The sequence below is a fragment of the Sesamum indicum genome, linkage group LG6, assembly GCF_000512975.1.
Source record: "Sesamum indicum cultivar Zhongzhi No. 13 linkage group LG6, S_indicum_v1.0, whole genome shotgun sequence".
NCBI lineage: Eukaryota > Viridiplantae > Streptophyta > Magnoliopsida > Lamiales > Pedaliaceae > Sesamum > Sesamum indicum.
This window is the reverse complement of record NC_026150.1, coordinates 15978307-16002295: the sequence shown is the minus strand read 5'-3', so window position 1 is coordinate 16002295 and position 23989 is coordinate 15978307. Positions and strand designations below refer to the sequence as shown.

The 23989-nt window shown below is 39.0% G+C and overlaps 6 protein-coding genes and 1 non-coding gene across 8 annotated transcripts; 1 reads left to right on the top strand and 6 right to left on the bottom strand.

Annotated features, from left to right (window-relative positions):
- Positions 1523–3110, bottom strand: LOC105164588 (probable sugar phosphate/phosphate translocator At2g25520). Its single transcript, XM_011083271.2, has one exon. The coding sequence runs from the start codon at positions 2952–2954 to the stop codon at positions 1902–1904; it is 1053 nt and encodes a 350-aa protein (XP_011081573.1). The 5' UTR covers positions 2955–3110; the 3' UTR covers positions 1523–1901.
- Positions 4023–6873, bottom strand: LOC105164587 (probable L-type lectin-domain containing receptor kinase S.5). The gene is made up of 3 exons (XM_011083270.2): positions 6218–6873; positions 5272–5994; positions 4023–5189 (listed from the first exon to the last, which is right to left on the bottom strand). Exons 1-3 carry the CDS (start codon positions 6600–6602, stop codon positions 4402–4404), a joined length of 1896 nt encoding a protein of 631 aa, XP_011081572.1. The 5' UTR covers positions 6603–6873; the 3' UTR covers positions 4023–4401.
- Positions 7036–12371, bottom strand: LOC105164585 (DEAD-box ATP-dependent RNA helicase 56-like). Its single transcript, XM_011083268.2, has 12 exons — positions 12068–12371; positions 11794–11927; positions 11223–11323; positions 10334–10506; positions 9905–10136; positions 9664–9782; positions 9004–9060; positions 8745–8929; positions 8248–8392; positions 8064–8147; positions 7919–7982; positions 7036–7503 (listed from the first exon to the last, which is right to left on the bottom strand). Exons 2-12 carry the CDS (start codon positions 11907–11909, stop codon positions 7493–7495), a joined length of 1287 nt encoding a protein of 428 aa, XP_011081570.1. The 5' UTR covers positions 11910–11927; positions 12068–12371; the 3' UTR covers positions 7036–7492.
- Positions 12704–13797, bottom strand: LOC105164584 (probable carboxylesterase 17). Its single transcript, XM_011083267.2, has one exon. The coding sequence runs from the start codon at positions 13732–13734 to the stop codon at positions 12802–12804; it is 933 nt and encodes a 310-aa protein (XP_011081569.2). The 5' UTR covers positions 13735–13797; the 3' UTR covers positions 12704–12801.
- LOC105164583 (SPX domain-containing protein 2) lies at positions 13879–16300 on the bottom strand. Its single transcript, XM_011083266.2, has 3 exons — positions 15766–16300; positions 15125–15251; positions 13879–14792 (listed from the first exon to the last, which is right to left on the bottom strand). Exons 1-3 carry the CDS (start codon positions 16087–16089, stop codon positions 14368–14370), a joined length of 876 nt encoding a protein of 291 aa, XP_011081568.1. The 5' UTR covers positions 16090–16300; the 3' UTR covers positions 13879–14367.
- Positions 13975–14047, bottom strand: TRNAR-CCU. The gene has a single exon. It is a non-coding gene; the product is annotated as a tRNA-Arg (tRNA).
- LOC105164582 (RNA-dependent RNA polymerase 6) lies at positions 17214–23522 on the top strand. Of its 2 annotated transcripts, none has more exons than XM_011083265.2 (3): positions 17214–17536; positions 19257–22026; positions 22438–23522. In XM_011083265.2, the coding sequence occupies exons 2-3, from the start codon at positions 19285–19287 to the stop codon at positions 23311–23313; spliced, it is 3618 nt and encodes a 1205-aa protein (XP_011081567.1). In that variant the 5' UTR covers positions 17214–17536; positions 19257–19284; the 3' UTR covers positions 23314–23522. The 2 variants fall into 2 exon arrangements, with proteins under 2 accessions (XP_011081567.1, XP_020550370.1); XM_020694711.1 differs by lacking the exon at positions 17214–17536 and adding an exon at positions 17866–18075.

The following is a 23989-nucleotide window of genomic DNA, read 5'->3' as shown; positions in this document are numbered from 1 at the left end:
AAACTCTTTGTACAAACTGTTTGATCCTAGAAGAAAAGCCTGCAGAGAGTTACTAATTTTTGTTTCTTGGTGTCATCGTTACATGACATGACAGGGCTACGAGTCGTTCTTGATTGTTTGGAAATAAAGAGAAATGCAGTTATTCAACTTCAACCGGATCTTGAGGAAGGTGGTCAAAAGCGAAACTATGATGACCTTCATACATTGATTTCTTATTAGTGTAGCTGAAACTATAAAAAGTAATGGATTCAAATGGAGACATCAGAGAGAGAGAGACAGAACATTGTAAGATTATCATTCGATTATGGGCACAAATGTAGTTTAATTTAATAGATGATTAAGATGTTCAAATCCTAATCCTACGATTGGTTGTCAAACAGTGGGAGGGATAGAAAGGAGAAGCAACATAAAATAATGCTGGTTTGTTGATGACGTTCACGTGGAGCCCTGATCAAGTTTTGACTAGGCGATGAAGAACTTGGAGTTATGGGCTTCAAAAGAACACAGACCAGTAGACGTATCTTCACATTAGTGTTGCACAGCTTAACATGAAACTATATTTCGGAAAAATCCTTTATTGAATAATTGATCGATATATGATATAATATCTACTCCTTTCCAATTCCAAATAAAGTGGGACACTGCAAATCCATGTTCTTTTGCAATAATTGTTGCCACTCAATTCTAAGTTAGGTGTAAAAATTTCCACATACGACCAAGAAGATTATTTGACCAAGAGAGCAGAGGAGAGCAGCCCTTGCCCTTTTCCGGGCAAGCAACCAAAACCTTCTATGCTCCATAAAATGTAGCAGGCAGTAGTACAAATGCATGTAAGGTGGAATTAAGATGAAATTAGTTTTCCACCCCTACAAGTAAGAAAGCCTGTCTGCTCTGCTGCATGTGAATTATGCCGACCATATAAGGGTACAACATGTTATTCCCACCTGCAAAGTCAACTATAGGGCAAAAACTAGTAGCCAATCTCCATAATTTAAGATAAGGATGGGTTAACAACTCGCCTCGTCGTGTATGTATTAGCTGTGAACAAGTCATGTCTTCACATGCTACTAATTCATTACTAATATATTTGTTTTCCTCAACTTCACATTTACTTAAAGAGAGATCTAATCATTTTGTAAGACTATTCAACATACATTTTCACTCAAAGTCACATTCATAGACTGAGAAAGAGAGAGAAGGAAGAATAGTAAAAAGAAGAAAAAGTTGTAGTGAAGAAGTATCCAGATTCTAACTTCTTAATTACTCATTCAATGATGCGTGGCACAAGACTGTAGTAAGAGAGAAGTTTAAACAGTGGGCTCAGCTAAAACACCAACACTCACTAGTACATACAGATCATCCACCCAGACAACAGGCCTCTAATTAGATTTAGTCAAACCCCCAATGTCTGTGTAATACATCACCAATTGCAAATCTAATCAATGTGAAAGCAAGATCCAGAAAACCCGAGAGAACAAGCAGACAGACACAGTACACTAACAAGATGAAAACTTGCAAAGCGTTTCCAGCGTAATGAAATTTGTATAAATTCATTCAAATACCAGTAAACAAATATAAGGATCAAAACCCAGCTGAAGGTAGATAAAACTGGAAATTAAAGGGGAAAATGAAATAGAAGGAATGAGACTGCTGCATTTACTATTTCTACTCTCATAACATTAGATAAACCGGCAGGCATTGTGAGCAAGAAATGTGGTTGGATCTCAAACACCTCTATCATTAACAACCACAACAATGCATGTTAAAAGATCATACTTCGGGTAACACCCAGATCCACTGATGAACAACAGAGTCAAACCTGCAAAACCCCAGATTTCTTCCTCACATTTATTCCAATTGAATTTCTTTTTTTGTCTTTCTAAATTACATAATTTCTGCAATTAAGCTTGTGAATCTCCCTTCTTCCCCATTCCATCCCCTTCCCTCTGCTCCAACAGCTTCCCTGATTCCTCATCCTCGGGCTGTGCCTTCTTCTGTGCTTCTTTTGCCTTCAAAGCCTGCAACTTCAAGTGATTATAATACCCAACGCCCAAAAATGCCAACCCGTACCCAAACAAGTTTATCGGGGTGACCGTATCCTTAATCACAGACCAAGAGAAAGCAATCAACAACCAATCCTTCACAACCCCAGCAACATTCATGGTCAAAGCTGAAGTCTTTCCCACCAACAAGAACACAGCCAAGTTCAATGCAAACGCACACAGAGAATTAGTCCCAAAAATCACGAAATCGAAATGGAATCCCGAACTCTGCTGCTTCAACAAAGGATACTCCACAAACAACCATGGAATTGCAAGAAACGCGAGACAGCTGGGCGCCACATAGTAAAGGGAAGTAATGGGGTTCAAATTAATCCCTTTAGAGGTCAACAAGATCTGAATCATAACCAACCTCGTCGCCTCGAAAACAACCGCGCCCAGCTGCAGGAAAACCCCCCAAGAATCGTACTTGGCCTCACCATAAGCAGCAATTGCCACGCCCACAGAGATTGCAAGCATGTTGAACATGGTACTACTCTTGTAACTATCTTTCTTGAACATAATCCCAATGGTGTAGACAGCAACAGGCATAAGGGCCTTGAGCATTTGGATGAAGGACACTGAGAGGTAGATGTAGGCAGAGTTAGAGAGCCAGAGGGATAGGGAGTAGAGAGCGCCGATGGGGACGACGGAGGAGAGGTAGACTCGGCGGCTGAGGGCGGCAGGTTCGACGAGTTTGAAGATGCGGACGGCGGCGAAAGCGAGGGAAGAGCAGAAAGCCATGTGAATCATGGTGAGGGAGATGGGAAAAGGCCAGTTGTAGAGCTTTTTGTCGAGGATGTATTTGTTGTAGACGATGACGGTGAAGGAGAGGAAGATCCATACGGCGACATAAGTGTAAGAGAGGATGATCTTTTTCACCACCCCATCTGAGAGAGCTCCGCCTTTCCCCATTGCTGGCGGTGGCGGTGGCGGTGGTGGGAGATCTGGAGGGTCTTGGGGAGATTCGGTAGTTTTGAATGAGGGAGAGAGAGGTGGTGTTGGGGAAAAATTGGAGAGAGGAAGGGAGTCTAATGATGAGGTTTTAGCAGTAGAGTTGGTCGCTTAGACTAATACTAGTGTTCTTATGGGTTTCAAATAGGGTGGAAAGTGAGATTTTAAGGAGTTGGATGGGGTGGGGTGGCGTGGAAAATGTTCAAAAAGGTGGAGGAAAAGCAGAAAGTACCGGGAGGAGAGCCAAGAAAGAAAATTCCATAATCGTGAGCATAAATCATAATTTTGTCTTTTATTTATTTATTTTAAAAGATGTAGATGATTTAAATTGGAATCAGAATTACACATGAAAATCTAATAGTTTTAAAGAGGTAAATTAGGAATGGAATAGTATGTGGCAATGAGAATGGATGGATTGATTGATGTTGTAATAAATAAAGAGTGTGTTGTTGGAGGGAGGGAGAGAGATATATCCCATATCGGAATGGATGTGGGAAATGGGATGGAAAAGGAGATATATCCCATATTGGAATGAGATGGAAAAGGATTGAAGGGAGAAAATAAGAGTGAAGTGTGGGTGAGGGTTTGAAATTACGACCAAAATTGGGCGTGGGAGTGAGAATGGTATCTTTGGTTTTTCATTTGATTCAACAACTATTTGGTAATTGGTAGTAGTAAGTACATTAATGGACCCAATCCTTCCCACAACCAAACACATCTCCTACCAAATTGGATTTAATGGAATAAATTATATGTGATTCACTTAGTGTATAATTTAAAAAGAAAATTATCAATCACATATATTTGCTCTATCATTAATTTGTTTCATCCAAATTTTCAAAACGCAATTAGTATAGAGAATTTTGGGCAAGGAAAAAAACAATACTTAGAAATAGGGGGTGCGTGGAAAGCAAAGCAAAGTCCAGTCCCCCTCCCTCTCACCCTAGACCTTCACCTACTTACTTTCTTCTCTGCTTAATAATAGTAATTTTACCCTTCTTTATTTCACTACAGCTACAGCTACAAGATACAGCACCAGTATATATATTGAGTGTGTCAACGAGTATATATATATATATATATGGTATTGGTGAATGAGCATAATTAAAGTTAACAAATATTAATTATAAGTTTTAAATGTTTTTAAAATTGTAATTTGTACGCAACAGTCCCTTGATTTTGATGGCTCCCAACTTCCAACACCAACGCTGCATTTGAGATTAACTGTCCCCCCCCCCAACCCCTCAACTTAAAAGATATCAATATCTGGTGTTATCATCATTAGTTTGTTTGAACCATACCATACAAGCAATAGAATAACAGAGCATATATATACATAATACCGAAACCCCTGAGAATTCACATCCTTCATATTGTATTGATATAGAACAAGGTGCACCTGTCCTCCTCATGCATCCAACTCAGTTGTAGTATTTGTGGGGGAAGAAGATGGCAACGATAAACACAGTTCCATAGGCCGAGATTCTGGCAACTTCATCAATGGCTCATCAGGGTTCAGGAATATTTGAACCACTTTTCGCATTCTTGGCCGGAGCATCTGATCTGGATGAAGACATGCTATTCCTACAATCAAACTTCTCTTTACTTGTTCCTCATCAAACTCGCCTCTTAACTTGTGATCCACGCATGACAGCAACGACCCCTTCTCGTATGAATTCCAAACGCAGTCCACCAGACTAAATTCTTCCATCAAACCCTTTGATCTTCTCCCACACACCACTTCAAGCACCACCATTCCAAAGCTATACACATCTGACTCTGGGGTCGCTCTTCCCGTAAAACTAACTTCAGGAGCCAGATATCCTATGGTTCCGGCCACCATTGTGGTGACAAAGGCATTGTTTTGGAGCAGTCTTGCTAGCCCAAAGTCACCTAGATGAGCATTGTAGTCGGAATCCAACATAACGTTGTTCGGCTTCACATCACGGTGTACAACCGGATTGTCACATTCTTCATGCAGGTAAAGTAGCACGGATGCTAATCCTGATAGGATTTTGTACCTGCTTTTCCAATCTAGGAAGTTCTTTCCTATGTATTGGTCTAGGCTTCCGTTCGGCATGTATTCATAGACAAGTAGTAGTTGCTCTCTGTCATGGCACCAGCCTTGCAGCTGCACCAAGTTCTTGTGCCTCAGGCGTCCGATTGTGCATATTTCAGCTAAGTATTCTTTTTCACCTGGAAAAACTATGTTTTAGCTAGCTAACAGATGATGACACGAGTATTTATAGCAAAAAAGGAGATCCAAGTAGGAAAATACCTTGGGTTGAAGTTGCATTAATCCTTTTGACAGCTATAGTAGTAGGGAAATCAGAGTTAGACAGAACTCCTTTATAAACACTTCCAAAGCCTCCAGTTCCAAGCAGATTTTCCTTACTGAAGTTACGAGTGGCCCTTGAAAGCTGCTTATAAGTGAAAAGCTTAGGAGCATTGGCTGCGGATTTTGTCAGCATTTCAATGTCATATCTCCCCTCAAGCCTCACCTTTCGTCTCCTATGAGCTACAGCCAAAAGAAGCAAAACCACAACCAACGAAACCACCACAGTGGGAACAACCACCTGTAACACCATCCTAGAGTGGTTTCGATTAACCCCTTGACTTAGAGATTCTTTTGGCAGTTCATACAGAGTGAAATTCCAATCAAGAACCTGATGCACCTCCCAGAAATGGCCAGTTGAACCAGTGAAGCCCACATAAGCTTGCTGAGGAACTGTATCTTGCATGATTATCCTATGGCTCAAGAAATCCACCATACATTCACCCGCATATGCAACGTAAATATGAAGAATCTTTCCCCGCCCATCATACTCAATTTTAACCTTGATATTTCTCCCGCTCTTGAGATTAATCCCGATATCACTGAGGCTTCTTACTGCAACTGGATAATCTACACTGGTACTGTCGATTGCTATATGGTTGTTATCTATTTCACGCGGGTTCTTGTATGTGTCTAGCTCCACTGCAAGTTGTTTAAGAAGACCACCTGCATTTGCATATCAAGGGCAAAGGATTAACCAATGCAGAAATCGAACAACACCATTCTGCATCAAATAGAAAGTAAATGATCAGGAGAGCATGGAAACACCAGAAACATATCAAGAGTAAACATGGAATACCGGAGAGCACAACAGGTTCATCTCCAAAATCCACAGACTACGAGATAATAGGGACAGAAACGAGCAATTGTCAGAAATGCATGTAGTCACCTTCAGTTGAAGGATCCATGATACCAATGAATGAACCATAACTTTCTGGTGGTGAAGGCTTATTGTCCTGTGCGATGATGAAAGCCATTCCATCACCGGATACTGTTGAATTAGATGTAATTCTTATAGTGAACGAGGTAGAGAAAGATGCTGGCCACACCGGCATAGGATAGCGGAACAAGACTCTTCCTACCTCACTAGTCTCTTTTGGCTGGTCCGACGTGATGCTTAGGCTCCCATTGGCTGCTTTTACTGATCCCCAACAAATTAAATTGCCTCCGCTCTCACAACTTGCAGAATCAAATGATGAAAAAGAGAAATTCTTTGCTTCCACTAAGTTGAGACAAGTCTGATGGATCAACAAAACAAGAAGTAGAGTTAACATTGCCGTGGTGTAAGTTAAAAAGTTTGAGACCCAGCCTGATCTGTTTTTCCCTGGTATATATGAAGCAAAACACTTTTCTCTAGCTAGGAAGACACTGTTGTTTTTAGCTGATATGCTTTAGTACTGAAGTCAAACTCTCTTGCAACATATTGAACTGATGAGGAAGGTAGATTCTTCAAATTGGATTTCTCACCGTGCTAGAAACAACTCAAAAGTAAGAATCTTGGGAGTACATCTTGCATTTCTAGGGTTAACGCCTATCATATGAGACAAACCGAAAGATAGAATTAAGCATGCTTTTCTTAGTAGATTTTGATCATTAACCAGAGAAAGATTTTAATAGAAATTCCCACCAGAGTCAACACGGCAAATTTTGGCCACAAATCTGACAAAAACATCTCACTAACAGGAGAAAAGAAATCAAAACTAGAGCTAAAATTTGAAAGGTTACATGACAGGATGTTCATTAATAGCTGAAATTTTATACAAATCCTGAAATCCACCCTTTCATATGTCTGGAACTCATAATTCAAAATTAAATCAACCAAATCAGCGGCTGTCTACAGAGGAGCAGACTGATGATTCTACAGCTCGAGGATGTGATTCTTTTTTCACCATCTGACATCGATCAAAATCAATTGATGGACCAACTAGTGCAGGCAAAATCAGATACGATATTGATTCAAACACAAGTATCTATCAAAATAACAATGTCAATTTTCTCTGCTGGATTGCCACTGGCAAGAAAGCATAATAGTACACTAATGTGGAGAACATAAGGGCACACCATCAACCTATTTTAACTGCTTTAGATACTTGAGAGAACTAAATACTAAACTTCGGGGCAATTCCCTCCTCTCTTCCTTGGAGATTGGGGTTCTTGAATGCCTCTAAGATGGCACTGCATAAGTGGAAAAGATAGTATGTTAAACAAAAGGAATATTATTTCTTTAGAATACAGGAAAACACAAAGACGATTTCATAGCTCAAGCCAAAATAAAAAACAAAAAAAGAAAGAAATACCAAATCACACGACCAAGCATGTTAAAGAAGAAAACTGCTGGCAGAGAAATAGCATAGTTCTTGCATTAGAATTGGACACAAAAATTCACTCAGCCCCACATAGGGGTATGTTCTGGAATCTTATGAAACAAGTATAAAATCACAGTTTGTGTACACAAGTGTGAAAACATTAACAGCCTTACGAGAGACCTTGCAAATTTGTTTGCAACAATGTTTAGTTTCTTATGGACACCAAGAACACCTACAAGTTTAATATGAAAAAAACACATACTAGAACCAAAACACAAACTTACTGTATGTGGATGTATCAATCTGCTCAGGAAGCTCTTTAATATCAACTTCAAACCTCTCCTGAACCTGCAACACATTGTTGACATATCCTAACATGTAAGGGCTGAAAGTAAAGATTGACAAACAAATGAGAACCATAAATCTAACCTGGTTAAGAACATCTGAATCAGATGCAGAGGAAACAAATGTGATGGCAAGCCCTTTGGTGCCAAACCTTCCAGCTCTTCCAACCTAACATATCAAAGTGTAAATTAATGAAAAAAAATTAAGCTGCTTATTCAAAATCACCAACCACATCTGCGTTGATTATTATTCAACAAACAATAATTACCCTGTGCAGGTAAGTGTCTGCAGAATCAGGCATATCATAGTTGATCACAATGTTCACCCGTTCTATGTCAATTCCTCTACCAACCAAGTCCGTTGCTACTAGAATCCTCTTATGCCCCTCCTTGAATCCCTTGTACCGAGTTAATCTGCACTTAATAATTCAGAATTATGCCATCCGTGACAGAGAGAATGTAGAGATTGCAGTAAACAAGTAAAATGTATGAATTATCCCTTGTACCAAATTGATAATTAATATATTTGAGACATAAAGAAATAATAAGCCATCTGTGCCTGAGAATTATGCCGTGATACACAAGAATATAGGAATATCATATCTATGCATATTAATTACTACCCCATATAATCTTCGTTTGTTCATTCTAGTAAACAAGTAAAAAATATTACATACTCTTCCACGTCAATAAATCAGCAACTAAAAAAAATACATTGAAGCAAGGTAAGAAAGAGAATGTAGAGATTGTGTGCCTTCAAACAAACCTTTCTTCTTGGGACATGCCAGAGTGGATGCAAATAGAAGGAAAATTACACTCCACAAGCAACTTGTTCAGCTCAGCAGCTCTATTGACACTTTTGACAAATATGACCACTTGATTGAAATCCAATGCATCGAGCAGGTCATTCAGCTTCCGGTTTTTCTCCAACTCAGTCAATTTGATGTAGTGCTGTAGTGTCCTATCGAATAAGCTAAAGTACTAAACAAAAAAACAAATAGGACACTTAAAAGTCAAGATCAAACCTGTACAAGACCATGAAGGGTCAACTTGGCCTCGTCGTCCACGTAAATTTCCATAGGCTGAAAGGAAGAAATGTCACAGTAAAGCATATTAGGAGTCTTCCATCTGAAGCTAACGGTATCCAATATGAAATGAATGACAGGCGAAAAGGCCCCATGTGATGTTCTGGTCCATCTGAATCATCCCATTGCAGATATGTTATCGCTCTTACCAGACTAACTGTCACCACTGCCATTCAAATTAACAATGATGAAACTGATAAGTTGGCCAACCAAGCTCCCTAACAACCCCTCTTCCCTTGTATCTCTCCACTAAAAGGAAAACCAATGTAAAACAATAGACTCAAAAAGAAGAAGACAGTATGCCAAGTGCAGGGAGCACCGTACACCAACGAAAAACACTGGACTAAGAAGATGAACAGAATGTGCCAAGTTCAAGAAGCGCCATGAGAAGCACAGCCTATAAACTTGGAGATTACTATTCCCACCTACTGAATCTTTTAAATGAACCATCAATATGTGTCAGTTGGACAGATAAACAAGACATGGCAAGTATACAGTGCATCAACCACTGCATTCTTGACCAAGTGTCGCCTGCAGAAATCTGGAATAATGGAAACATGGTAGACTTCTAAAACTGAAGGACTGGCCACAGAACATTACATCTTGCATGAATTTCTTGCAAACTGGTCGAATCTCCTTGCTGAGAGTAGCCGAAAACATCATAACTTGCTTGTCATGAGGGGTCATCTTGAAAATCTCCTGAACATCTCTTCGCATATCTGGGGTTGCAAAAAAGTACACATAGTGAGCATATAGGTGGCAGAAATTTTCATTTTGATGAGACAAGGAAATAGGCAGATGTCATCACAAAGATCACGAGAGAAAAATTCACAAGGCTTACCAAGAGATTCGAGCATCTTATCACACTCGTCCAAAATGAAATGCCTCACATTCCTCAGAGAAAGGTCCTTGTCTCTTGCCAGAGCAAGTATCCTTCCAGGTGTTCCAACAACAATGTGAGGACATTCATTCTTTAGAAGGTCTTTGTGGATCTTGATGTTGACACCACCGTAGAAAACAGCAACTTTGATTTCTGGTATATATGTGCTGAACCTTTCAAATTCATGACATATCTGCAAATGGGAGAAACATGCAAAGTAGACAAGTAAACTGGTAAGTGACCACTAGTGGTAAAAGTGGACAGTAAAATACTATTATATGTACATAGAAGTGCTTCAGTGAATAAATCTGAGACCATTTTGACAGGGAGACAACAGAAACCAAAATTCTAAAGCCCAAATGCAAAAATGCTCATAATCGCAGTACATGCCTGGTACGCTAGTTCCCTTGTATGGCATAGAACCAGAGCAGCAACCTGACCAGCAACGGGTTCAATTTGCTGTAATGTTGAAAGAACAAACACAGCAGTTTTCCCCATGCCAGATTTTGCTTGGCAGATAACATCCATTCCCAATATTGCTTGTGGTATGCACTCATGTTGAACTGACGAAGAACCAAAGAAATTTGATCCAAGGAAGCCTCAGTTTCAATTAAAAAAGGTTTTACCATTGAACTTCTCCAAGGTAGAGTGATAATAATGATTTACCTGAGAAATATAAGATAACCAAACTGCTGTAAATCACTGTTTGCAAGTGTTACTTCATTAAACAGATGATGTATTAGATAAGCAACATAAATGGATGAAGATGCAAATACTTCACAATGAATGTTCCAGATGCTGATTAGCAGAGTACACATGAAATTGGGAGTAAAAATGTTAACATGGTCTAAAGACCAAGAAAAGCAAGACAAGTTGAAGATTCACATACAACAGGATAGATGCCAATTACATGAGAAGTATACCACCAATAACTTACATACTCCTTTCAGCAGGCTATCTAAAAGGAATTCAAAACATACAGATAATTAGCACCACATGAAACATACGCAGAACCCATAAGCCTACCACAAAGACGAGAAAATTAAGCACAAAATACACAGATACAAAATTATCACAGTCTACAACAGCAAAGATGACTTGACAATCAGATAACATCTGACATTATGATTTTACTTTAAAATCAAATTTTTTCTATGCTCCCAGGATAAGCGGCACTAATAATAAAGAATTGGAAATAATTCCAGCCAATACATGTAACAAAAAATGAATTATGCAAGTATGATTTGATAGAGCTCAACAAACGGAAGAAACATCTTGCCTTCTGATGGATGTTCAAATCCAGAGTCCACAATAGCCCGTAAAAGCTCTGGCTTCAAGAGGAAGTCCCTGAATCCTGAACTATGGATCCCAACATAACCCCTGAAACCAGAAAGGATGAGAGTGCCTAAAGTTAGTGCCTGGCACAGATGACATGTAAGTAATAGGATTTATACCATTAAACCAAGTCCTAAGATGACATTTTGATGTCTACTTTGATAACAAAGCTTCATATGCAAACATTATCCATACTTGAGTAAAAAAGAACAAAACTACAGCCAAAAAGTAGCAGCAAATGAGACATTCCCAAATGGCTAAAACTAACAACTTTCTTTAATAAGACTTGCATTAAACAGATTCAGTTCATATTTACAAAATTACAAATAAGGGGTCCAACAACTAATAAAAAGCCTGGATTAAAATGGAAATGTTAATAAAGGATAGAAAAAGGAAAAAAACAAGTGCGCACACACATACAAAACTCGTTGCCGGGACCACGAGTGAGACACATATTAAGTAGAAAATCGAATAACCTATTTACAAATTAATGGCGAGTCTAGAACGGAACTCACTTCTTGACTGCCTCGCCGTTTACTTTGGCACCGACAGAGTCCGGGGCTTTTTCGTCTTCTTCCTCGTAGTCCAGAAGCTCCTCTTCGTATGCATCGTTGTCCTTCGTCTCACCCATTTCTTACTAGTGCTTTTGCTGCGCCGAAAAAACAGATCGCCAAACAAAATTCAATCTTTCGCAATTTTCATTACTAAAAAGTTAAACAAACACTCAATTACGCACTCTATAAGCAGAAGGAAGAAAAAGAAAAGGCAAAAACTTTCTGATTGATTAACCTGCTGAATCCGAAGGATATGAAAAGGTTTTGAGGCGGATTAGGATTAGGGTTGTGAATTTCTGCAGAGAAAAAAGTTAGGATAAACACGGAAACAGAAAAGATATTTTGAGAGAGAGAGAGAGGGCGAGCGTAGGGTTGGGGTTGGGGAATGGGGGAAGGAAACGGGTTTAATAGAGAAAGGAAAATGTGATTCGTGTTGACTGTTGTGCCCTTGGACGAATACCAAAATTACAACACCTCTCCTTTTCCCGTTTTTCCTTTTCTTTGTTGACGATGACGATGATAGTTGAAAGCGCGTTACACACCTCCAAAAATCCTGGGAGCCATCTAAAACCTTCAGACACTCAAAAAATACCGACTTCAATTTGTAATGAGGATATGAGTGCTATATCACCCACATTGACTTGATTGACTCACCCCACTTCTTTGTCTGAAAATTTTTATCCATTTGGTCGCTTTATACACTTATCACTCCACCGATGTAATAAATTATTCGAATTTGATCAAACTCGATTTGAAATAGAACATTTTTATTTATTTATACCGCTTAATTATTAATGATTATTGGCTAGAAAAAGAAGGGGACGTGTTTCTCATGCTTATTCTGTTCCTTCTGGTTTATGTATGGTGTTAAAATTTAACACTGCTTTGCAAGAAAAGATAAGAAAGGCCACATTCCATAGTATATATAGAAAAGACTGATTCTTCCAACACAGTATTTAATTCTGATCATCACAGGCTCTGTATGAAACTGGTGATCTGCTTTTGGAGCAAGTACGTTGCCTCTGACTCAGGATTCCAGACATGGAACACATGCGATTCCCCCTCAGCTTCTACCAAACTCACCTTCTTCACCCCTTTTCTCTTCAAGAACTCAACATACATCACTCCTCTCTCTTTCAAGAAATCCAGCCCCGCAACAAACACCATAACCGCCGGGAACAGGCTCCACTCCGTCTCCCCCTTGTCGAAATTGCACCCGTAGAAATCGCGGTCGCATCCTTCTGGCAAGCTCAGCTTCCAAAACATGTCATTCATGGCCACCGCATCAGCCGAGGAGTCTGCCAGTTCCAGCTCGGTTCGGGTTTCACTTCCAAAAAAAGGATGAATTGGCACCAGCCCTTTAATTCTAATATTCAAAATGTTGGCTTTGATGGCCTTGATCGCAACCTGGTGAGCTATATTTCCACCAGCACTGTCACCAGAGAGGAAAACGCTGGAAAGATCAGCATGCCGAAGCCACGGCTCAGAACTTGAACTTAACCATTCAAGGGCGGAGTAACAGTCCTCGTAAGCTATTGGGAGCTTGTTTTCTGGGGCGAGGCGGTAGTCGACTGAAAAGACAATGGTTTTAGCTGTGGCTGATAAGTTTCCGAGGAAAACGTGGTAGCCGAGCCAAGTGGTTGAGCCGATGCAGAATCCACCACCGTGGAAATAAACCAGGAGTGGAAGTTGTGACAATGAATCAGAGGAGGTGGGATGAGTAGGGAGAAAGATTCTGGCAGTAATGGGTTTAGATGGATGGATGATAACGTCCTTGGAGTTGTATGTGCAGGAGATATTGGACCATTCAGCTGAAGAGGAGGCTGTTTGAGGAATGAAGCGTTTGACGGTGCCATTGGAGAAGACTTGGAGGAAGCCTGGTGCCTCAGCAACCAAGGACATTTTCTGAGATGAATGATGTTTGAGTTGAAATAGAGAGTAGTGCAGATGGAATCGTTTTAAGTAAAGATTTATGTGAATTTGGTGCATGTTTGGTGAATGGTGGGTTGATCATGGGAATGCTTGCGCTCGTCTGCGGATTAGTCTTGAAAAGAGTGGAGGTACGTTGTCTGCCTGGACGTGCATTCAGGAGACATGAGAATAGTCAAAAATAGATTATAAATTGAGGGACCGAAAAGACTCCGCGCCAGGTAGGGGTCGAACCTACGACTTTCTGCTTAGGAAACAGACGCTCTATCCACTGAGCTACAGGCGCCAATTGATGCTCCATTCGGTTTTTGGTATCTCGGACGCAAGATAACAAAACAACAAACCGAACCACTACTCTAGTTTCAGTATGCTAAAGCAGCAGAATCATCTAGAGAGATCCTGCTGTTAATCCATGATTTTTTGCTAACTGTAAAGATAGCTTTTTACTATAGCATTCAAGAATTACACAGGTGAAGGATAAACAAAACTTTTCTTGACTTCAACATACTTGCTTCGTTTAAGTTCTGTATACATCCTTCAAATAGCATCCTCAAGAAAGCGTATAATTCTATATTGACCATGGGCTCCACAGCCAGCATAATTACTTCATTTCCGGGATTCATCCAAGTCACTACCTGGCATTGGTGCCAAAGCGAACATGCTTGCTGTTGAACTGCCGTTTCTGGTTTGCTTCAGGCTTTGTAAGGCTGATATGCTTAGCTTCAAGTACATGTTTTCCATGCATTCTATTTCTTCAAGTTCTTTCGGAACTGTAAGGTGTTTTTCCGTCTTTTCCACAGCCACAGGCTGCTGCTCCTGCTCATGGCAACCTTCCTTTAGGTTAGTGTCTTTAGGTGGGACCAACCGCGTGTTCCTTGAGAAGATGCATGAGATCATTATCTCACACTCCTTCACTAGTTTCTTTATTACTTCAGTCCTGAAAAAAGGCTCGTGCAGGACCTTTTGGATGAACGGCAGTCGAATTAGATCACCACTTCTCTTGTCATACTTCTTCAGAATTTTGTGTAGTCCTGCAACCATTAATCCCAACTTTCAAACATTTTGAAGATATCAAGTGACAAGAAAAACAATGGGAACAGCAACTCCGGACATCGTTTCTGCACTCCATATGTATGTGGAAAAACAGAGAGCAAGAATAATGCTTTGAACTTTGTCAGTGATGCCTAGAAAAATAAATCCACAGTATTGCAAATCCTACACAGCCTGGCATATCAAAATCTACAAAGGAAGGGACACAAACATGTTCTGTTTTGAGGTGATACATATCTGAATTACATCTTAAACTGTTCTGCAAAGGATATTTCAAGTATCTGCAAGAAAAATCAGATACGGAGTAAACAACCTATGTAGTTAAGAAGGCTGTAGTTTTGCAACAAAATCATCTCGCCATGAAAATCCACCAACTTTCTTCCTACTTCCATAAGTTCTTCTCTTGAATCCTTAGCCTCAGCTACTTCTTCTTTGAGAAACTATGCTGACCAAAAACCAAGAAGTGAATCAAGGTTACAGAGAAAAAAGAGGAAGATTCAATGGAAATTCATTAGAATCTGAGAATAGATTGAATTTGGGACAATACTTCACTTTTCTATGTAATAACTCCAGAATGAACCAACAGGTGACTGCATGAAACACATTAGTTTGCGATTGACAGTGGCATGCCAAGTTACAGCGGAAGCAGTCTTAAATTAACAATCTACATGTTCAGTGATCAAATGATATTACTTTAAACGTAAAACTCCAGCCGCATAAAATTCTACCATCTACTGTCAATCGGTTCATGACTTGATATGCAGAGTTTTGCAAGAAGGGCACACATAATTTTCATTTTCACCTATTAGATCGTGGAAACGGAGGTAAATGAAACTATCTATACTTGAACACCATAAACAGACATCTAAGAGAAAAAAAATGAAGTAGCCAAGATAAATCATTTAAAATTGCTCCCAGAAAAATAAAAACAGGAAAATAGGCAAAAGATGGTACTTTTAGTCTAATAATGTAGTCTTCCTCTTGATCCATGAAGAAACCATTGAACTTGTTGATCTCCACTTTCAAAAGCTTAACAAAGTCGTCCATGGCCCTCACCATCACCTCCTTCCCTTTATCTCCGCTTCCCGCTTCATCATCACTCCCTCTCTCCCTTTTATTTGGCTTGTTATTACCGTCATTTACAAGGTTTTCAGATGATTCCGACAACGGAAGAATCAAATTCAGCTGTTTTTTCAGATGTTTGTACGATATAAACTTGTCTTGCCAATCCGGAAACATCTCATCAAGAAGTCTGCTTAGTATCTTCCAAAACTTCATTTTTTTTCGCCAGAAATTAACAAAAATATGACAAATTGGAGGAGAAAGAAGAGAAGGGTCGAGCAGTGATTGCAAAGAGAGTAAATATTGGGGGTCGTACGCGGGATCAGTGGGGGTTAATTAGAATATTGAAGTAGAAGAGCGAGGGAATACGGTAATATCTAAGAAAGAAAAAGAATATATGAATTATTCGCATTGGTTTAAGCGTTGGAGCCTGGACTGAAGGTCGTTTTGCCGTTGTTGCTTTCTCAAGTTTTAGGATTCCACCCCTCATCTCCTCTCAATTCTTAATTTGCCTCTATATTTATATACACATCAATTTATCCATTTACAACTAACTCAAAACCTCCAAAAACACATCTCAACAGGATACCCATTTTTTTTAAAATAAAATTGAGAAAAAAAGTCTGAATCTCATGGAATATCATTGTTATTGTGTATGTGTTGACACAGTGATAACATGGAATATCATTGTTATTGTGCATTTATTCGATTCCCTTGCAAGAAAATGAATATAAAATTAAAAAATTACATATTTTTTTTGATCGTCTTAAAAATCAATATTCATAATGATAGTGAATATATTTTTTTATGTTGAAATGATGATGACTTGTGGTATAGGACTTAATAGTTGATGGAGATTAGGAGGGGACACCATGTCCATGTCCATATGCATCCTTATGCTTCATTCAACTTTAATTCACCAATGATCATAGGCGCCTTTTGTACAATAGCATGGTTTGGTAATGCTAAAGGTAGGGACTCCTAATTTCTTTTACCCTTGCTTTTGTTGACAATTAGAAAAGGGACTTCTATTTCTATTTTTTTTATTCATAATATATTTTAAAAATGTAAAATATTTTTATTATATGTACACAGGGACAACGTGTGTCATGACAGTTAGTATATAAAAAAAAAACTCTTTTATCACTCACAAACAAGCCAAATTTTTGTATCAATAGTATTCATATTTTATTTATTTTTTTAAATATGATATATCAATTTATATATTTTATTTTTATATATAATATATTTTAAAATATAAAAAAATATTTATTATATATACACATGAATGACGTGTCAAAACGGCTAGTTATTAATAATTGGAATTGGTAGGGTATGGTGAGAAAGGGCAAAAGAAGAGGGTTCCCGCGTGAACTCATGCCCCACCATTTCCATGTCTCCACCCCAACCAACGAATTAGTACAAAGAAAAGAAAAGAAAAAATCGGAAACAAGAAACTTCCTTTGGAAGTTATTTCAGCGCATCCCATTTCCCGCAAGCAGAAGAATCTCCACCTTAAGTTAAACCCACCTTCACTCTCTACACTTGACACTCCACTCCCATCACTCCAAGAACGCACCCACACACCAATGAGATATGTGGATTGATCGATGAGTGCGATTAGGAAAGTGGGCTCTCTGTAAATTGTGGTGAGGGCCAACAGGTAAATGGGCTTTCCGTAATTTCTTGGGAGCTTAACTTGCTCTTGTTGCCAGTCCTTTTATATGCAAATGAAGGGTCTTTCTAAATTGAAGTTTGAATCTCGGTTATGAATGATCCATTGAACACATTCATGCTGTATTTCATGAATGATTCAGTGGAGTATATGGGCCAATTGGGAAATAGTGTATGTTTCTGTAGTATTATCTTCGGGGGCAAACTTAGTTTTGTCTTCATTTTGTCATTGACTTGAAAGTCAATTTGGAATTAGTTATATCTCGCGACCAATGGTATTCAAAGGAACCGTTGTTTTTCTCCTTCATCAGTTGATGTTATCTGGGCACTCGGCCTAAATATTAACTGCATTTTGGCTTTTTAACTATTGAGAAATCTGTACAAATATTTTTCTTGTTGAAATTCTTGCTCTTCCGTTGTGATCTTTTGTGCAAACCGATTTTTTCTTGGTTGAAATTCTTAACTTCCTGTTTTGATCATATTACTTTTATTTACTGGAAAATGCAAGAGATTAAACAAATGTAGCAGGTGAGTGTGTCTTCCACTCTTTGTGCTTACCTAACCAAAGATTGTGATATGAAATAACAATTGGTCCTTCGTATTGGCACCCTCGTCGTGTACTCTCACACACCACTCACAAAATTAACAAAGAAACTGATACAATGGCCAACGGGGTTACTGCCTTTTGAGAATTAGGAGAATCCTAAAAATGTTTTTCTTTTTTCTTCTTTTTCAATATTATCAATTGAAAACTATCAAATTGGAGGATTCTAGTGTGGTTTGGTTTTTATCTGTCAATCGGTTTTAGAATAAATAAAGTAATCAACTATATGAAAGATATTAGTGAAGTGTGTAGCATCTTTGTTTTATCTTTTCTCCTCCACTTGATTGAAAGAATCATTAATCATTAGTTTGTTGGATTCTGCAACTCATCAAATAGGAGTAGGTTTGTCTTCATGGCCGTAACATATCACACTCAGTGATACAAAGTTAATATTTGCTCCAGAAGTGTGTGTTCCTGATGGTATTTTGCTATTTTATTCTAGATTGAAGATTTCTGTCAACTTTGTGCATGTGGATGATGACAATTAGAGAAAGGTGGCCTATTTATTGCCTTCATGATTGAGAAGGATTTTTAACACAGAAGATTTTATATTTCCTGTTTTCAGAAAATATATCCCTTCAATGTAATAGATGGTTCTTCTTGACTTCTGTAGCACTCATTTCGCAAAAGTGCATCACTGTCTTTCTTGGAATTTTACTGGAACTTGAATTCAACGCCAATGATTTGTATACAAGAAAACAGATTAGAAATTGGGTCCTAACTGAGTGAGATATGTGGTTAAAAACAATTGATATTTTGTAACAGGGAACGGGCAGATACTTGAGTGTTCTTGAAAAAAAAGTACAGATGGGCCATGTGGAAATCTATCTAGAGATTTTGTTTCTGCATCTATGCACATATGTTTATGTGCATGTGTGAGCTCGTGTAATTTATTTATGTAAATGTTTCTTGTTCACTTTTTTCACACTATTCTATATGTATTCCAATCTATGATTTTTGGCTGATATTGATGCAATTCATGCTTTCAGTATGTTTCTTCTGAGATGCTTTATCTCTACAGCTTTGGTGCTGATCTGCACGTAGTGGTTCATATACTTTTGTTTTCCATTCGTGACCTCCTAACTAAAGGTTATTTTTCATGCAGACTTTTAGCTACACAACTCGTGACTCTTATGAAAAATACAATGGGATCTGAGATAGGTGATAACGACTTGGTCGTCACTCAAATTAGTGTTGGAGGGCTAGAAAATTACGTCACGGCCAAGATGCTTTTGGACTATTTTGAAGATAATATTGGACTGGTCTGGAGGTGTAGGTTGAAGACTTCGTCAACTCCTCCAGAATCAAACCCAAATTATGAGATTGACGCGGAGAGTGTACAGAGAAAGACCGATTATGTCAAGATTGAACCCCATGCATTTGTGCATTTTGCAGTTGCACATTCAGCAAAAGCAGCATTAGATGCTGCGGCCCGTGGTGAGCTTATACTGGGAAGGAAGCCTTTAAAGGTTAGTTTGGGGCCACAAAATCCTTACCGGATGAATGAGAGGAGAAGAACCACAACTCCATATAAGCTATCTGATGTTCTCATTGAGATTGGAGTAATGAGGAGCAGAGATGAGTTCCTTGTTGGTTGGAGAGGACCTCGCACTGGGGTTGATTTTCTTGTTGACCCCTTCAATGGGACATGCAAACTGCATTTCACAAGGAATACTGCTTTCTCCTTCAAAGGTGAAGCCAGATCTGCTGTAATAAAGTGCAATTTCAAGATTGAGTTCTTGCCAAGAGAAATAAATGAGATAAATCAATACAGAGATTTTTCTTCCTTAATAGTTCTATTGCAGCTAGCTTCATCGCCCTTGGTTTACTACAGAACTGCAGACGATGACATTGAAGAATCAGTGCCTTTTGATTTGTTGGATGATGATGATCCATGGATCCGCACCACAGATTTCACACCCAGTGGAGCAATTGGTAGGTGTAATACTTATCGAATTTCAGCCCGACCTCGGAATGGTCCATCTCTCTTCAAGGCATTGGAATATCTCCGAAAACTTAGGGTACCAGTTCTTGATGAAAGTCCAGGTCGGACCCTTCGGGTCCAGGATGAGCCTGATTTTGGGATGCCTATGTCAGATCCCTTTTTTTGTCTTCAGTACAAGGAAGGTATTAGCTTCAAGATTATGTTTTTGGTGAATGCTGTCATGCATAAAGGCATAATCAATCAGCATCAAATGTCTGAGAAGTTCTTTGATCTGTTGAGAAGTCAGCCAGAGGAGCTCAATATAGTTGCTCTGAAGCACATGTGTTCCTACAAGCGTCCTGTTTATGATGCTATCAAGGCTTTGGATTTCGTGCAGAAATGGCTGTTGAACAACCCTAAGCTCCTTGAGAGACCACGGGAGATGGATGATGTTGTTGAGGTTCGAAGATTGATCATAACTCCATCAAAGGCATATTGTCTTCCACCAGAAGTGGAACTGTCAAATAGAGTTTTGAGAAATTACAAAAACATTGCGGATCGATTCTTAAGAGTAACTTTTATGGATGAAGCAATGCAGACCCTCAATAAGAATGTCCTCATGTACTATGCTAGTCCCATTGTGAGGGACATTACCTCAAATTCCAACCCACAAAGGACGAACATGTTCAAAAGAGTAAAGGATATTTTAGTTAATGGTTTTTATTTGTGTGGTCGAAAGTACACTTTCCTGGCATTTTCAGCAAATCAACTGCGAGACCGTTCTGCGTGGTTTTTTGCTGAGGACAAGAATACTGGGGTTGCCAACATTAAGAGTTGGATGGGAAAGTTTACACAGCGAAATGTTGCAAAGTGTGCTGCAAGGATGGGACAATGCTTCTCTTCAACTTATGCCACTATTGAAGTCCCTTTAACTAAAGTTAACTCTCAGTTCCCTGATGTTGAGAGAAATGGCTATGTTTTCTCTGATGGTATTGGTATGATATCAGCTGACCTTGCAATTGAAGTTGCAGAAAAACTGCAGCTGGGTTCAAACCCGCCATGTGCTTATCAAATCAGATATGCAGGTTACAAAGGTGTTGTTGCACGTTGGCCTGCAAAAGATGATGGAGTCCGTTTATATCTTAGACGAAGTATGAAGAAATTTGAGTCAAATCACAAGACACTTGAGATTTGTTCTTGGACTAGGTTCCAGCCTGGTTTTCTGAATCGGCAGATTGTCACACTACTATCTGCTCTGGAAGTTCAAGATGATATATTCTGGAGAATGCAAGAAACAATGGTTTCAAGACTGGACTGGATGCTTGAAGACTCAGACACGGCTTTTGATGTCCTTACTGCTTCATGCACTGATCAAGGAAATACAGCAGCACTAATGTTAAGTGCTGGTTTCAGGCCTCAAACTGAACCTCATTTACGAGGGATGCTAACTAGCATCAGAGCTGCCCAACTTGGGGACCTCAGTGAAAGAGCTACTATTGCTAGAATTTTTGTTCCTTTGGGAAGGTGGTTGATGGGCTGTTTGGATGAGCTTGGTAAACTTGAACATGGGCAATGCTTCATCCAGGTCTCAAACCCTTCCATAGAAGATTGTTTTGTGAAGCATGGGTCTCAATTTTCAGAGACCAAGAAAAAGCTTCAAGTTGTCACGGGCCTCGTAGCAATTGCAAAGAACCCCTGTCTTCACCCTGGAGATGTGCGGATTCTGGAGGCAGTTGATGTCCCTGAGTTGCATCATCTTTATGATTGTCTTGTCTTCCCTCAGAAGGGAGATAGACCACATACAAATGAAGCATCTGGGAGTGATCTGGATGGGGATCTCTACTTTGTCACTTGGGATGAGAATCTCATTCCTCCAAGCAAGAGAAGCTGGACCCCCATGGAATATGCACCTGGAGAAGTAAAACAATTGCCGCGTGAAGTGAAGCACTCGGTAATCACCTGATTATTTATGTCAAATTTTTTAAGAAATGAATATCATTTGATTGTTTTGGTGGTTCTGTCATTTATCTATGAACTTCTGGTCAGTCATTTTCTCTGCCTGTTAAAGTGGGGTCCACTCAGCTGCGATGCCTACAAATAATCTGTTTCTCAGTTTTCATATTTTTAATTGGAATAATTCAGCATATGAGGATGATTTATTATGTTATGCGATAAGCTGACCTATGGACATTCTTTGCATTGCATATCTGATATAGACTTTGTTTTGGTAGTGCTGAATAGTTTTCCACCCCTTTTCTTGTTATTAGGTACTTATGCATGTCTCGATTAAGCCATTGAGGATCCGAGTTGTCTTTTATGTGACATAATTGTTATAGATTTTAACATTATTTGCCTTATACAGGATATAATTGATTTTTTCACGAAGAACATGGTGAATGAAAGTCTAGGTGCTATCTGCAACGCTCATGTTGTTCACGCGGATCTTAGTGAATATGGGGCTTTGGATGAGAAATGCATCAAATTGGCGGAGCTTGCAGCGACTGCCGTTGATTTCCCTAAAACAGGAAAGATTGTGAATATGCCAGCTGAACTGAAGCCAAAGACGTATCCCGATTTCATGGGGAAAGAGGAATTTCAGTCTTACAACTCCAGTAAGATTTTAGGTAAGCTCTACCGTAAAATTAAAGATGCTTATGATAGAGATCATGAAGCATCTCGTGAACATACATTTGCTTCGGATGACATTATATACGACCAAGACCTTGAGGTTACAGGATCAACTGGTTTTATTGGTGATGCATGGAACTGTAAGTGTTCGTATGATGGCCAGTTGATTGGTCTTTTGGGACAGTACAAAGTGAATAGAGAAGAAGAGGTTGTGACGGGGCACATATGGTCCATGCCAAAGTACAGTAGCAAAAAACAGGGAGAACTGAAGGAGAGACTCAAGCATGCGTATAGCACCTTGAGAAAGGAGTTTAGGAAAGTGTTTGAGTGCATGGGCCCAGAATTTGATCAGCTTTGGGATGATGAGAAAAATATTATGTACGAAAGAAAGGCATCAGCTTGGTATCAGGTAACTTACAAGGACAGTTGGGTGAAAAAATCCAAGGAGTTGCATGCAGTAGATGATGCGGGAAAGTCAGTGATGTTGAGCTTTGCTTGGATTGCTGCTGATTATCTGGCTCGGATTAAAATAAAGCGAAGAATGATGGAAAATAGCATATCCACGAAGCCGATAGATTCTTTGGGAAGGTACTTGGCTGATAAAATATGATTGAGATGTTTGGTGAAGTTGTGGATTCATCATATGGTAGTTAGTTGTTGTTTGGTTACAAGGCCACTCTGCCGTGGAAACTCTAACTTAAGGCTCCTCTCTCCTCTCTCCAAATTAATTCAAATGCCCATCGCCATTTACTCTTCTTTCTGTGCTGCTTTGTAAAGAAAATGGATATGTAATAAGTAGTGTTTGTTTCTTTGTTCTAATGAGCTCGGTAAGAAGTTGGTGCAATTATCTTATCTGTAACTAATAAGCACATTTCACAAAAATTTTAAACAAATTAAAGTAATATTGTCACGATCCAGGAATATATCTTTCCATGGATAATGGACAAGCAAACCACATATACATATACATACATAAATGGGGTGGGACGGGACTTGATAATTATGTTGAATGAATCAATCAAAAATCTTTCCACCAACTGGCTACTACCCCATATCTTCAAACTGGCTTAGCATTATTAATGTTGTTCAACCAATCCCCTATCAATGATCTTGTCAGCAATTAATTTGATTTGATCAATTCAAAGTGTGATACAATTGTTACGTAACAATCAAATTAACCTTCATCATCATCATTGTCAATACAATGCATATGTGCTACTTAATTATATACGAATCATCACAGAATTTCATCTGGAATTTAATTAATTTCTTTTGGACTTTCAATC

Bases quoted from the DNA above. Each gene is read 5' to 3' on its own strand.
- LOC105164588 (XM_011083271.2), bottom strand. From the start codon at position 2,954: ATGGGGAAAGGCGGAGCTCTCTCAGATGGGGTGGTGAAAAAGATCATC.
- LOC105164582 (XM_011083265.2), top strand. From the start codon at position 19,285: ATGAAAAATACAATGGGATCTGAGATAGGTGATAACGACTTGGTCGTC. The intron at 22,027-22,437 runs GTAATCACCTGA...TGCCTTATACAG, and splicing joins CGCGTGAAGTGAAGCACTCG to GATATAATTGATTTTTTCAC.
- LOC105164583 (XM_011083266.2), bottom strand. From the start codon at position 16,089: ATGAAGTTTTGGAAGATACTAAGCAGACTTCTTGATGAGATGTTTCCG. The intron at 15,252-15,765 runs GTACCATCTTTT...TGGTCAGCATAG, and splicing joins ACTACATTATTAGACTAAAA to TTTCTCAAAGAAGAAGTAGC. The intron at 14,793-15,124 runs GTTGTTTACTCC...TAATGGTTGCAG, and splicing joins CAGCCTTCTTAACTACATAG to GACTACACAAAATTCTGAAG.
- LOC105164587 (XM_011083270.2), bottom strand. From the start codon at position 6,602: ATGTTAACTCTACTTCTTGTTTTGTTGATCCATCAGACTTGTCTCAAC. The intron at 5,995-6,217 runs GTGACTACATGC...ATGCAAATGCAG, and splicing joins CATGGATCCTTCAACTGAAG to GTGGTCTTCTTAAACAACTT. The intron at 5,190-5,271 runs GTATTTTCCTAC...TAGTTTTTCCAG, and splicing joins TAATGCAACTTCAACCCAAG to GTGAAAAAGAATACTTAGCT.
- LOC105164585 (XM_011083268.2), bottom strand. From the start codon at position 11,909: ATGGGTGAGACGAAGGACAACGATGCATACGAAGAGGAGCTTCTGGAC. The intron at 11,324-11,793 runs GTGAGTTCCGTT...TTCTGGTTTCAG, and splicing joins AACGGCGAGGCAGTCAAGAA to GGGTTATGTTGGGATCCATA. The intron at 8,930-9,003 runs GTTTGATCTTGA...AGGACACTACAG, and splicing joins CCCTTCATGGTCTTGTACAG to CACTACATCAAATTGACTGA.
- LOC105164584 (XM_011083267.2), bottom strand. From the start codon at position 13,734: ATGTCCTTGGTTGCTGAGGCACCAGGCTTCCTCCAAGTCTTCTCCAAT.